This window comes from Ochotona princeps, chromosome 2 (assembly GCF_030435755.1).
Source record: "Ochotona princeps isolate mOchPri1 chromosome 2, mOchPri1.hap1, whole genome shotgun sequence".
In the NCBI taxonomy this organism is placed as follows: domain Eukaryota; kingdom Metazoa; phylum Chordata; class Mammalia; order Lagomorpha; family Ochotonidae; genus Ochotona; species Ochotona princeps.
In genome coordinates, this window is record NC_080833.1 from 100,693,597 (window position 1) to 100,707,088 (window position 13,492).

The following is a 13,492-nucleotide window of genomic DNA, read 5'->3' on the forward strand; positions in this document are numbered from 1 at the left end:
AGAACCATCAACTTACCTTCCTCGCTTTCTCACCATTACATTTACAAGTCACTGTTCCAGCATCAACTGCTGATTTCCAAATTGTCTGCCATTAGATATTTTCTTCAGATATGCTGATTACAGGTAACTTAATTTCTGATATTTTACAGTAGAAAAGTTCTCTCTCTGGTATTTTAACTACTCAGTTTATTGAAGAGATAAGTTCTAAATTTCATCTCATCCCTAAACTGTTCACGCTACAACTGAGGATGAAGACACTATCCTACACATCGTCAGCACCACCATCGAGAAATGAATGATCGAGATGGGCATTGGTGCTGCGGTGAAGATGTTTCCTAGGATGGCCACATTCTGAACCACCATGGCTTGCTTGAATCCTAGCTCTTCCATCTCCAATCCCAATTCTTCTACACCTTTACCCTGGACGGTAGCAGATGATGGCTCAAGTACTTAAGTCCCTGCCTCCCATTTCTGATAATGAGGTTGAGTTCCACAGGCTCCTGGCTTCAGCCTAGCCCAGCACTGGATGTTGCAGTGACAAATACTTTTTTTAAAAAAATAAGTTTTAATCTGGAATAGTCACCTTTCATTTTTGTTTTAATTACACTAACTTTTTTTGAAGAGACAAAATCGGTTGTCTTACAAAATGCCTACATCTTGGAGAACATTTGTCAGATTGCCTCCTCCTGAATACAGTCACGACCATAAACAGATACCATGCGTTGCATATTGCATTCCAAGAGGAAACATGTGATTCTAGGATGCCTCACCAAGTGTGGAATTTGAGTATGCACGTAAGGTAGAAAACATGTATATCTCTGCTATGAAGGTACACTCTATTTTATAATTAATTAGTAATACTTACATTGCTATGCAAACACTTTGTAAATGCCCTGTTTGATAACATCCTTTCATTACCCCCTGAATGTTTTTTTTTTTAAGATTTATTTTATTTTTATTGCAAAGCCAGATATACACAGAGGAGAGACAGAGAGGAAGATCTGTCTGATGATTCACTCCCTAAGTGAGCGTAACGGCCGATGCTTTACTGATCTGAAGCCAGGAGCCAGGAAGTTCTTCTAGGCCTCCCACACGGGTGCAGGGTCCCAAGGCTTTGGGCTATCCTCGACTGCTTTCCAAAGCCACAAGCAAGGAGCTGGATGGGAAGTGGAGCTGCCGGGATTAGAACTGGCTTCCATTTGGGATCCCGGGGTGTTCAGGATGAGGACTTCAGCCGTTAGGCGACGCCGCCGGGCCCACCCCCTGAATGTTTTTAAATTAGTTAGGAATTCTAAATATTTTTGGGTACATTTTAACTATAGAGGATGAAATCAAAGTTTTTACTTACACCTTGATTTCCTCATGATTTCAGCCAAATCTGTAATAAGAGGTTCATAGCAGAGTGTAACCAATCACTAATTCTAAAGACAGGGTGAATGGGTTATATTTTAAAAAGCCATTGGCAGATGTTATTTAGTAAAGTACATTTAATAGGAATAAGCAATGCACTAACGTTTTACCTGGGAGAACTTCTGTGGTATCTTGAATATCTGTGTTGTTTGCATCTCCACATTTACTTATAAAAGGAGGCAGTTTTCTGGAAAGGCTATCCAGATAATCACACTATAAGAAAAAAAAAACAGTCTTGTTTTAGATCTATACATGACAAAGATTTTTTAAAATACTCAATTATTTAAGAGGCAGAATTGTCTATAATCTATGTATAATCTATCTACATATACATATATATAGAGAGAGGTGGGGGAGGAGAGAGAGAGAGAAACCTTCCATATGTTGGCTTATTCCCCAAAGTGTGATGATTGGGATTAGGCCAGGGATAAAGCAGGAGCTAGAAATTGCATCCAGGTCTCCCACATGAGTCAAAAGGGTCACAGCACCTGGACCACCCTCCACTGCCTTCCCAGGTGCATTAGCAGGGAAGTGGATTAGAAGCAGGGCAGCTGTGACTAAAACTGGCACTCACATGGAATGTTGATATTCCACATGGCAACATTCTGTACCACAACAATTGCCCTTGAAAGCATCTATTTTAAGGGCTTGAAAAGAAAGTGTGCTAAATACAACTATTCCAGGACACTGAAGAACTCCATTCTAACTTGCGTTGATTGGTGACTTTTTTTTTTAATCATTTCTTACCAAGCACTCTCCGGTTAATAATAGCACCTGGAGTTTTTTGGGGAAACGAAGGAAACTCTGAACTATTTTCTTTGCTTTGGGATTTTAAAGGACTGTTAAGCAGGGCCGGGAGCATCAGGTGATGATCCTGGAATTGTCGGCTTGACGTAGAAAAGGAGAGCATTTGTGCGTGCAAGGGCGATCTCACAGCTCTGGACACCACGTCACAGGTGATCCACGCGCAACTCTGAAGGGGACTGAAACTTCAACACCAACTTTGAGGATAATCATTGACAGGGAAGATTTGTGCGTGCAAGGGCGATCTCACAGCTCTGGACACCACGTCACAGGTGATCCACGCGCAAGTCTGAACGGGACTGAAACTTCAACACCAACTTTGAGGATAATCATTGACAGGGAAGATTCAACTCCACAGAAAGCTTAAACTGTAAGAGGGAGGGTATTAGTGCTGATGACAGCGAGAGGAATAACAGAAAGCAATGTACTACTTTGATCTGGGATCTGAATTAGTCTTCCCTATGAGAGAACATGGACTTGAAAGGTACAGGTTCACTAGTCATGTTGATGCAGTAAATAATTAAACATCAAGAGAGATAGATCACATAATAACATATGTAGTATCAAAGCTGTTATAAAGATTAATTTAGTTGTTAATTATAATCAGTTACCTGAGACTGATAATACTGGCTCAATTCAGATTTGAAATAGGATGGTATGATTCGGTTCTTAAGTTTCATTAGATAATTTCGTGTTTTCTCAACATCTTGCCTGGGTGATGCCATAGCGATGCAAAAGACAGAACCATTTTTAAAAACTGTTTGTGCTTTAGCATTAAATACCATGGAAAATTAACATCATTAACCTTAAAACTTACAATAATTGAACTTCCTGAACATTTGTTTGATCTACCTCCTACTTAATTTAGAATCAATCATATTTCCTATTTCTGAAATTGGAATCTTACCTTATATAGGAACTAAGAACACCAGGGGTTATTTGATTTTGGAGTTGATCTCCAAAGACTGAAATTCATATAACTCCATACAATGGTTGAACTTTCTGAGGTTTTTAAAAATTTTTTTTTCTGATATTTAAATGACAGTTGCCATCTACTGATTTCCATAATTTCAGTAGCGGTGATAATAAACAAAACAAAAACTGGCAGGATGATTATAACTAATGCCGTATATAGTAATAAACTAAACTAAATTAAAATAAAAGCAATCATGACAGTCTTGCTAATTGTGTTTCCAATTCTGAAATCTCTCTTGTGGGAAGGCCATATAAAAAGATGGCCAACTGAGATATAAGCCGAAGTCACTGGATGAGACTCCATGAAAGCTTTTAAAGGAAATTGTCTGGAGACTTGCTATGTTTGCCTCATCTCTCTTCCTGCTTCCCAGCATGCAAATTCAATCACTGGAGCTTTAGCAATCAGTGCTGACCATGAAGCAGCCGTTAGGATATAAATCATGTGCTCAGAATGATGGAATCTTAGTTCCTGACTCTCGACAATGAATCACCTCTCTCTGACTTATTTTGCAATAGAAAAAATAAAACTCCTTCTTACAAAAGCATTGATTGTGGGATTATCTGTTAAATTTGACTGAACTTAATCACTTAAAAAGACATTTTCATCTTTTAGTGCTTATTGCATTTTAGGATACTTTTCATTGATTCTTACAATAGCCCTACGAGTTTTTATTACTGTCTTTTAATTTTGCTGCTCAGAAAAACTCAAGGCAGAGACACTGACACCATCACACAGAACGGCCAGGAACCCAGATGGTACAAGTCTTTAACCTAACCCACTTTAAGATTCTATGATACGGGGCCCTTCACATGCCTATGTATGCTTGAGGGTGGCATTACCTCTTTTGTTCTAGCTTTTCTTTCCAGCGCTTTGATACTTCTGTGTACCTGGATGAAAGCAAGTACAATGAAAGCGGCTAGGGTCGCAATTCACAAATAATGGAAGAAAAACTACCAGGGTATGTTGAATTGTTCACAGTGATGAGATACGCAGGGCTTTGAATTCGTTGCTGTGGTCGCCCATCGAGAGGACACCCACAACTTCCCATTTCCTCAATCACTGCATGCTTAATACTAACAAGAACATATTACTGGATTAGTTTACCTCCACTTCTTTTCAAGGAAATCTCTTTCAAATGTGTCTGGTGAAATTTTTGGAGTAGTACTCATAGACTGCATGAACAAATCAGTTAGGTGCGCTGCAACTTTAAAAATAAACACATTTAGCTTTTATTCTCACTTCTTTACAGCAAATCATTTGAGAAATTTTTTTTAAAAAAGCATAGTTATTACATCGTATTTACCAGGATTTTCACAACTAAGCTATGGTACAAATGTAAGTGAGATTACTTTTATGTAACAAAATACTAGAGAACACACATTTTATAGATAAAGTGTGACAGCTAATTTACTTTACATTAGGGCAGTAAATGCATTCCATCTAACTGAATTTCTTCAAATCATATCTAAACGCAGTGAATTGGAAAACAGATTAACTACAATATTGAAATTTATTTCCTTCCTTCCTTTTTTCTTTCTCTCTTTTTTCTTTTCTCTTCTTTTCTTTCCTTTTCTTTTCTTTCTTGCCTTTCTTTCTTTCCTTCTCTTTCTTCCAATGGTAGATTTACACAGAGGAGGAGAGACAGAGAGAGAAAGATTTGTTCACTGGTTCACTCCCCAAATGGCTGCAATGGCCAGAACTGAGCTGATCTGAAGCCAGAAGCCAGAAGCATCCTCCGGGTCTTCCATGCGGGTGCAGGATCCCAAGGCTTTGGCCATCCTTGACTACTTTCCCAACCCACAAGCAGGGAGCTGGATGGATGGGAAGCGCGGCTGCTGAGATATGAATCAGTGCTCATATACAAGGCGAGGACTTTAGCTACTAGGCCAAAATTGTTTTTCTAAAGGTTTGCTTGTTCCCTGTATCTAAGAATATGAATACAATACAATGGTTGTTTGATAATTTTGGCAGTGAGTCTCCAATGGTCTTGGTGGAAAGTCATCACCAGATTAAAACAATAATTAATAATGTACATTATGTCTTTCTGAGAAAATGAAATGATTTGTAGCATTAAATATTGCAATGGAATAAAGCTCATTTGAGGAGCTTTCTTACTGACTAGTGTTTTAGGAAATATGTGTAAGAAAGTTGACTTAGGATCATCATTATAATATGCCAGGAACATTTATAAATATGTCAAGGGATTTCTGCCCTCTGGATATTGTGCTATACTTAGCTGTCCCTCATTATTGGGAAGCCTAGCATCATTTCTATTGTGCCTGTTTCTTGTGCCAAACATTGCAAGTTCAAAAGCTACAAGGAAAGGTTGTGACATAATGTAGATCAATTTGGTTTTTTATACAAAATTCCATTCTAGTTAGGCCTTCTGTGTTTATATTCATTAAGTCTGGAAGCCCTAGCACAGGGGACAATCTGTGGAAGAGTGAGCATAGAGTGTAGGGGACAGGGGGTCTTGAGGGCTGTGCTGGGGTTTTCTGTGGTACTCATCTTAAAGGGGAAGCTGTTAGTCACTTTCAGCCAAATGTCACTAAGGTTGTGCTAAGGTTGCATTTCAAGAGGAGATAAACCTAGATAAACAACAATAGCAGCAAGAAATCAATACACAAGTTATCACAGAATGTGTGAGGCCTGAATAAAATTTATGCTTGATGGCTTATGACTTTTGTTGTGTGCTCAAAAACCAAACCAAAATAACAAAACCACACCAAAACCTCCGTTCTTTGAACCATGAAATCTTATAGGATAAGGGTGTTTAAAAAGTTCATGGAAAAAGGTATCATATGAAAAAATACATAATTTCAAATCATTTTTACATTAAAAAGCTTATTTGTTTTAATTCAATTTTTCCTCAAGAAATATCCTGCATAACCAGGTTGGTTTGGCTTGTGTATAATCCAAAAATAAATACATTTTGGATGAGGAGGTCTTCTAAGAGTAATCTCTACTACATATGTCGTAAAACAAAACATTTGATAACTGTACAGTTACTCAAAACTTCTACATGTATGTCAGTGGACAGTGTAGTTCATTGGTAAGCTGTTTTCTTTCTACACTTAAGCTATGTTCAAAATAGCTGAGTTAACAGAAGAAAGCTGAAGATGATTTAGATGCAATCAATGTTTTCGAGAGTCTCATAATCCAGGTCCAATAAGACGTAAGTCAACCATTACAACACAACATGGTCATTAAAGGAACAAAGATACACATGCGGTGCGCACTGCTATCTGAAAAGAAAATGGCTGGTAAGTATATCTAAGATAACTTATCTGACATTTGTAAATGTTATCACAGAAAAAAAATTTCATATTAATTACCTTCTGAAGCATGACTTTTTGTAGTTTCCTCCATTTTAGGGAAAGACTGAAATAAGAACACAGTTGTTTAACAATGACGATTGTCACACAGAAAATTCACTTTGTTAGAAGCATTTGCCATATGCTGCAATCGATATTTTGTAAAAATTACTATAAATGAGTTAATATTTAAATAGCAATACAGAATTTACTTGGATTTGTAGCCATTCCTTTCAGCTAACAAATTTTTATTTATTTATTTATTTATTTTTAAAGATTTTATTATTATTGGAAAGCCGGATATACAGAGAGGAGGAGAGACAGAGAGGAAGATCTTCCGTCCGATGATTCACTCCCTAAGTGAGCCACAACGGGCCGATGCGCGCCAATCCAATGCCGGGAACCAGGAACCTCTTCCGGGTCTCCCACACAGGTGCAGGGTCCCAAAGCTTTGGGCCATCCTCTACTGCTTTCCCAGGCCACAAGCAGGGAGCCGGATGGGAAGTGGAGCTGCCGGGATTAGAACCGGCGCCCATGGGATCCGGGGGCTTTCAAGGCGAGGACTTTAGCCGCTAGGCCATGCCGCCGGGCCCCAAATTTTTATTTTTTTCAACTTACAAATTTCTAAGGACAGAAATTCCTGTCTCTTTCGTCTTATTTAATTCATTAACTCATTCAATATTTTCGATGAAAATCAATTAATTCCGAAGACAATAAACAGCTTTATCAGGGACATTATAATTGCTTATGATCTGAGGAAAACCCTAAGGGGTATTTAGAAAACTCAGAAGGAGGGGGCATTCATCAAAGTACATGGAAAAATGTATTATGAAAGCCAAGTGTGAATCTCAAAATTTCTTTGCATTGAAATAAACCTTTTAAATTCCCTTTTCCATTAACTTTAAAAAATACATTTATTTATTTTTATTGAAAAGTCAGGTATACAGAGAGGAGGAAAGACAGAGAGGAAGATCTGCTATCTGATGATTCACTCCCCAAGTGGCTGCAACAGCCAGAACTGCACCGATTTGAAGCCAGAAGCCTGGAGTCTCTTCTAGGTCTCCCACGCGGGTGCAGGGTCCCAAGGCTTTGGGCTGTCCTCCTCTGCTTTCCCAGGCCACAAGCAGGGAGCTGGAGGGGAAGCGGGGCCTCTGGCATTAGAACCGGCGCCCATATGGGATCCCGGCGTGTTCAAGGCGAGGACTTTAGCTGCTAGGCTACCGTGCTGGGCCCTCCACTAACTTTTTGAAGTTCCCTTTGTATATAATCACATGTCCACAGAAATAAAGATTATGATTCCTAGACATGGCACTACTGATAAGGAACAGCCTTGTGCTGCTTCGTCTTGAAATGCATGACACTGAACCCGCAGTAGAACCGTCCTATGTTGGTGTACAGAACATGTTCTCACCATAACTAGCTTGAGGAGATCTGCAGCATTGCCTCGTTCCTCTTCCAGTCTGGAATCTTTAACTGTCATTTCCTGCAGCTCATCTTCTTTTTTTAGGATGTGGTTTATGTAATCCTAAATCAGCAGAAGAAGACAACCTATTGAAATCCGGGAGTCAGAACTTTTAAAGAACACAGACTAGAACGGCAGGGTCCTCAGAGCAGTCCTGTTTCTAACTCTGCGCTTCCGTGTCCTCAGCACAAAGACAGAATTGGGCTGGATTCTTTCAGGATCTCTCAGGTTTGTTCTATCGACTCTATCCATAAGTGTAAGCTGTTGAATCTAGGCCTTTCCTTAAAAACAAACAAACAAAAACTTGGCAGTTACTATACATACTTGTCCCATTTTCATAAATAATGATTTCATGTTCCAGGCCAGATGCTGAGTATATAACTGTAAATGAAACACATTTAATTCCTGTTCTGAGGGGGTTAACAGACTGAAAAGTGAGATACTACTCATGTGCTCATATAATTTAAACCATATTTATAAACTCTTAGGTAAATCTGGTAGCCAAAAATCCATTTTACCCATGAACAGGTATCATTAATATTTATCATTTTCTGGAGGCCATTAGACCAGGTTTTCACATAGTAATAAAAAATAATCACACATAACATTTTCTAATGTTCCCAATGTCTTTGGGACCCTTCATAATTCTTACACCTTTTAGGGGTCAATGAGTATCTTCTACCTTTTAACCTTCTATTCTCTGAAAGATTAATATTTGAGTTTCATTAGAAAATACTGCTGAAATTATGTTACTCGATTTCAGGCTCTTCAAGAAACTAGGATGTATAATTGCCCTGTTCTTGCTTCTTTTGGGTCAGGCTTCGTGGGTTTCATTACCTTAAGGGAAACCTGCAGCCCCAGTTTCACTTCATCCGTTATTATCTCATGCTGGATGAACTGACGCACTTGCAGCACACTGGGTCCTTTGAGTATAGGGGCTGGGACCCTCATTAGTTGTTTGCCTGCAATGTTAAGTCCCTTCCAAATATGAGTACCAAATGGAGGTCCTGGAGTTTTTTTCTGTTAAGAAACAAACAAACAAACAAAAAAAAAAGCAAAAGGAGCATCAAAGGTATAAAAATATTTTAACAGAATTTTTAATACTTAGTACTTTTTATGAAGATACCATACCACATTTTAAGATTATAAAAGTAAGAATGTCCTTAAAAGTCTTCCAAACATGAGGAAGGTTTGTAATAGAACTGAGAAAGCTTTCCTCTTTATGTATATTATCAAGAATCCTGTTGCCTGGTGCCACAATAGGTAGTATTTATAGCCTAGGCCAATCTGTGCCATGGTAAACCAATCTCAGTTCATGTTTATGGCTAATGGATATGAATATACCTCAATATACACATGTGGCCTGGACATTAGGAGTTAAGCAAATACGTCCATATTCATTTTTTTAAGAAATAGTTTTTGGGGGCCAGCACTGTGGTATAGTGGGTAACGCATGGTATCTGCTGTGCTGACATTCCATTCTGGCACTGGATCAAGTACTGGCTGTTCCACCTCCAGTCCAGCTCTCTGCTAACGTGCTTGGGAAAGCAGAAGATGGCCCACGCAGTTGGACTCCTGCTCATTACAGACTCAGAAGAAATTTGCGACTCCTGGCTCCTGGCTTCGGATTGGCTAAGCTCCCGCTGTTGAGGCTATCTGTGGAGTAAACCAGAGATGGGAGCTCTCTCTCTCCACCTCTCCCTCTTTCTCTGTGTAACTCTGCCTTTCAAATAACTAACTATTTTAAGAATGCTTTTTGATTTTTATTTTAGTTTAACAGATGCAATTCCACTCCATCACATTTCTCTGTCCCACTTCTGTTTTTCCTCCTTTTTAAAATGTTTTTGAGATGACATATTTTACATTCACATTGCAGTAAAAGAGCTTAGTATTTCACTGAATAAGAAGTTTCACAAGTAAAAAAACAAACAGATCCTAGTTTGGTGGGGCTACAGACAATTGCTATAAAAAATTGAATGGAAAAACCATCATTTCACCCTGACACAGTGCCTTACACAACATTAAATCACAAACCATTAAAGCTGTAGTTGTATAACATTCTTAGCAACTTATTTGACAAAGGTTTAAAGATTCATTTTACTTTTATTGAAAAGTCAGATATACAGAGAGGAGGACACAGAGAGAAGATCTTCCATCTGATGATTCACCCCTCAAGTGACTGCAATGGCCGAAGCTGTGCTGATTCAAAGCCGGAGGCCAGGAGCTTCTTCTGGGTCTCCCACGTGGGTACAGGTTCTTAAGGCTTTGGGCCATCCTCATCTGCTTTCCCAGGCCACAAGCAGGGAGCTGGATGGGAAGCGGGGCCTCAGGGATTAGAGCTGGCATCCATATGGGATCCTGGTGCATGTTCAAGGCGAGAACTTCAGCTGCTAGGCTACCGCGCTGGGCCTTGACAAAGGTTTAGAACAAAGTTTTATCATGCTGTATTTGCAGCAATTTGATACATGACAACTTTTTTTTTTCCATTTTCTTTTTCTTTGGTTTGTTTTTAAACTTTAGCTCCCATTATACAAGGAGAACATGCGGTATTTGTCTTTCTGAGCCTGGTTTATTTCACTCAACATGATGTCCTCCAACTGAGTCTGTTTTACTGCAAATGGTAGGATTGCATTCTTTTTAATATAAAGTCTCCTAAGATTCCATTGTATATAGCACATTTGCTGTATTCATCTGATGATGGACAGTTGACTCATTCCAAATTTAGCCTATTGTGGACAAGGATTCTATTCGTATGCTCTACAGGTATCCCTTGATACATTTTGTTGATGTATTTTTGAGTTTAGACCAAGGAGTGGGACTGCTGGATCATATGGTAAACCATTTCCAGTTTTCAAAGAAATCTCCATTAACCGACATTCGCATGATACGTGTTCATGTTTGCTACATCCTCACAAGCCTTTTTTTACTCTTTATGTTTTGCATTTTTGCATTCTGATGGGATTGAGGTGATATCTCTTTGTAGTTCTAATTTGCATTTCTCTGATGACTAGCAATGTCGAGTTTTTATTTTTTTTGGTATATTTGTTGTTTGTTTTTTAAAGATTCATTTTATTATTATTTATTTTTATTGGGAAGTCAGATTTACAGAGAGGAGAAGAGACAGAGAGGAGGATCTTCTGTTTGTTGATCCACTCCCCAAGTGGCCGCAATGGCCAGAGCTGAGCTGATCCAAAACCAGGAGCCAGGAGCCTCTTCCAGGCCTCCCACGGAGGTGCAGGGTCCCAAGGCTTTGGGCTGTCTTCGACTGCTTTTCCACACCCCAAGGAGAGAGCTAGAAGGGAAGCGGGACCTCTGGGATTAGAACCAGCACTCATGTGGATCCTGTTGCATTCAAGGTGAGGACTTCAGCCATTAGGCCACTGCGCCGGGCCCCTTATCCAAGAAATCTTATCCTTCAACACCTTTAAGTGTTTCTTCTACATTTGATTCCAGCAACTTTATAGTCTCAGGTCTCCAAATAGGTCTTTGATGTATTTGGATTTTATTTTTTAATATGGTGAGAAGTATTGTTATAATTTTATTCTTCTACCTACATACATGCAATTTTGCCATCACCAATTGTTGAACAGATTATTTTTACTTCGTTAAATCTCCTGAGCATTTTGTTAAATATCACATTGTATATATGTGGGTTAATTTCTGGGCTCTCTATTCTGTTCCCCTGATTTATGCATTGGTTTTTATGCCAGCACCATGCTGTTTTACTCACTAATGTCACAGAATGCTTTGAAATCACATATTGTGTGATGCCTCCAGTGTGTGTGTTTGTATGTTTTTGTTGTTCAAGATCCCTTTGGCTGTTCTTCCTATTTTGTGATTCCATATGAATTTAAGGACTTCTTTTTCTAAATCTCTGAAGAATGGCATTGGCATTTTGACAGGGATTGCATTGAATCAGGCTGCATTGAACCTATAGATATTTTAATGCTACTGAAGCTTCCAATCAGAATTTCCTATGTCCTTGATGCTTTTTTTTTTTTAAAGATTTATTTATTTTTATTGGAAGGTCAGATTTATAGAGAGTAGGAGACACAGAGAGAAAGATTTCTCTCCACTGGTTTGCTGCCATATGGCTGCAATGGCTGGAGCTGAGCTGATCTGAAGCCAGCAACCAGCAGCCAGCAGTCAGTAGCCTGGGGCTTCCTTCGGGTTTCCTGAATGGGTGCAAGTTCCCAAGGCCTTGGGTCATCCTCTACTACTTTTCCAGGTTAGAAGCAGGGAGTTGGATGAAAAGTGGAGCAGCCAAGTTACAACTGGAACCCATATGGGATCCCGGGTGTGTGTGCAAGGTGAGGATTTAGCCACTAAGCTATTGTGCCAGCCCCTTGATGATTTTTTTTCAATGATGTTAGATAATTTCCATTGTATAGATCTTTCACTTTTTGTTTAAATTTATTTTTAATGGGCCCAGCTTGGTAGCCTAGTGGCTAACCTTGCACACACCAGGATCCCATATGATCACTGGTATTTGTCACAGCAACCCTGTTTCCCATCCAGTTCCCTGCTTGTGCCCTGGGAAAGCAGTCGAGGACGGCCCAAAGCCTTGGGACCCTGCACCCGCGTGGGAGACCTGGAAGAGGCTCCAGGCTCCTGCCATTGGATTGGCACAACTCTAGACGTTGTAGCCACTTGGAGACTGAATCATCAGACAGATGTTTCTTCTCCTCTGCATGTCTGATTTTTCCAATAAAAATAAATAAATCTTTAAAAATTATTCTTACATATCTTATTTCTGATGGAATTTATTTCTTGATTTTTTTCCCCATGGGGTCATTATTAGCATACAAAGAACTAAGGTGCTTCATATGTTTATTCCATAACTTGCAATTTTATAAATTGGTTTATCAATTCTTACAGGTTTTTTTGGTGGAATGTTTATTTTTTTCCTTGTACACCATCATGTCATCTGTAAACATGGATAATTTGACTTCATCTTTTGCAATTCTGATGGTCTTTTTTTCCTTCTCCCTAATTACTGTTGCTAAAAATTCTACTACTATACTGAATAAGAGTTGTGAAAGTGGACATCCTTGTCTTGTCCCAGATCTGAGGGGAAATGGTTTCTGTTTTTCCCCATTCAGTATGATTCTGCTGTTGGTTTGTGATATATAGCCTTTATGATTTCAGGAATGTTCTGGGCATAACTAATTTATGGAGCATTTTTAACATGAGAGGGGATTGAATCCTATCAAATGCTTTCTCTTTACCTGTTGAGATGGGCATATGGTTTTCATTCTTTCTGTTGGTGTGATTTATGTTTGTTTATTTGCGAATATTAAATCACCCCTGCATTTCTAGGATAAATCTCAGTTTATGACATGCTCTTCTTGATGTGGTTTTGGGCTAAAATTTGCTCCAATTTTGTGGCTGGCTGCAGAGCTGTCTGCTTTCTTTCCTCTTGTCTCACAGAGTCGTGGTTACTGCTTTTTTATTTCACCAAAAATTTCAGTCAGAACCCTGGAAACACAGTCCTTCCTTCATTCCTTTCACACCCAAGACTGGCTT

The 13,492-nt window shown here is 39.1% G+C and overlaps 1 protein-coding gene across 1 annotated transcript in view; it reads right to left on the minus strand.

Annotated features, from left to right (window-relative positions):
- Positions 1 to 13,492, minus strand: part of SPAG17 (sperm associated antigen 17) — a 204,528-nt gene that overhangs the window by 15,917 nt on the left and 175,119 nt on the right. The window contains exons 36-42 of the mRNA XM_058660118.1: positions 8,804 to 8,986; positions 7,916 to 8,029; positions 6,526 to 6,571; positions 4,295 to 4,394; positions 4,030 to 4,077; positions 2,826 to 2,925; positions 1,521 to 1,623 (exon numbers count right to left, since the gene is read on the minus strand). Of these exons, the coding sequence (XP_058516101.1) occupies positions 1,521 to 1,623; positions 2,826 to 2,925; positions 4,030 to 4,077; positions 4,295 to 4,394; positions 6,526 to 6,571; positions 7,916 to 8,029; positions 8,804 to 8,986 (694 nt within the window). The remainder of the gene's footprint in view (positions 1 to 1,520; positions 1,624 to 2,825; positions 2,926 to 4,029; positions 4,078 to 4,294; positions 4,395 to 6,525; positions 6,572 to 7,915; positions 8,030 to 8,803; positions 8,987 to 13,492) is intronic.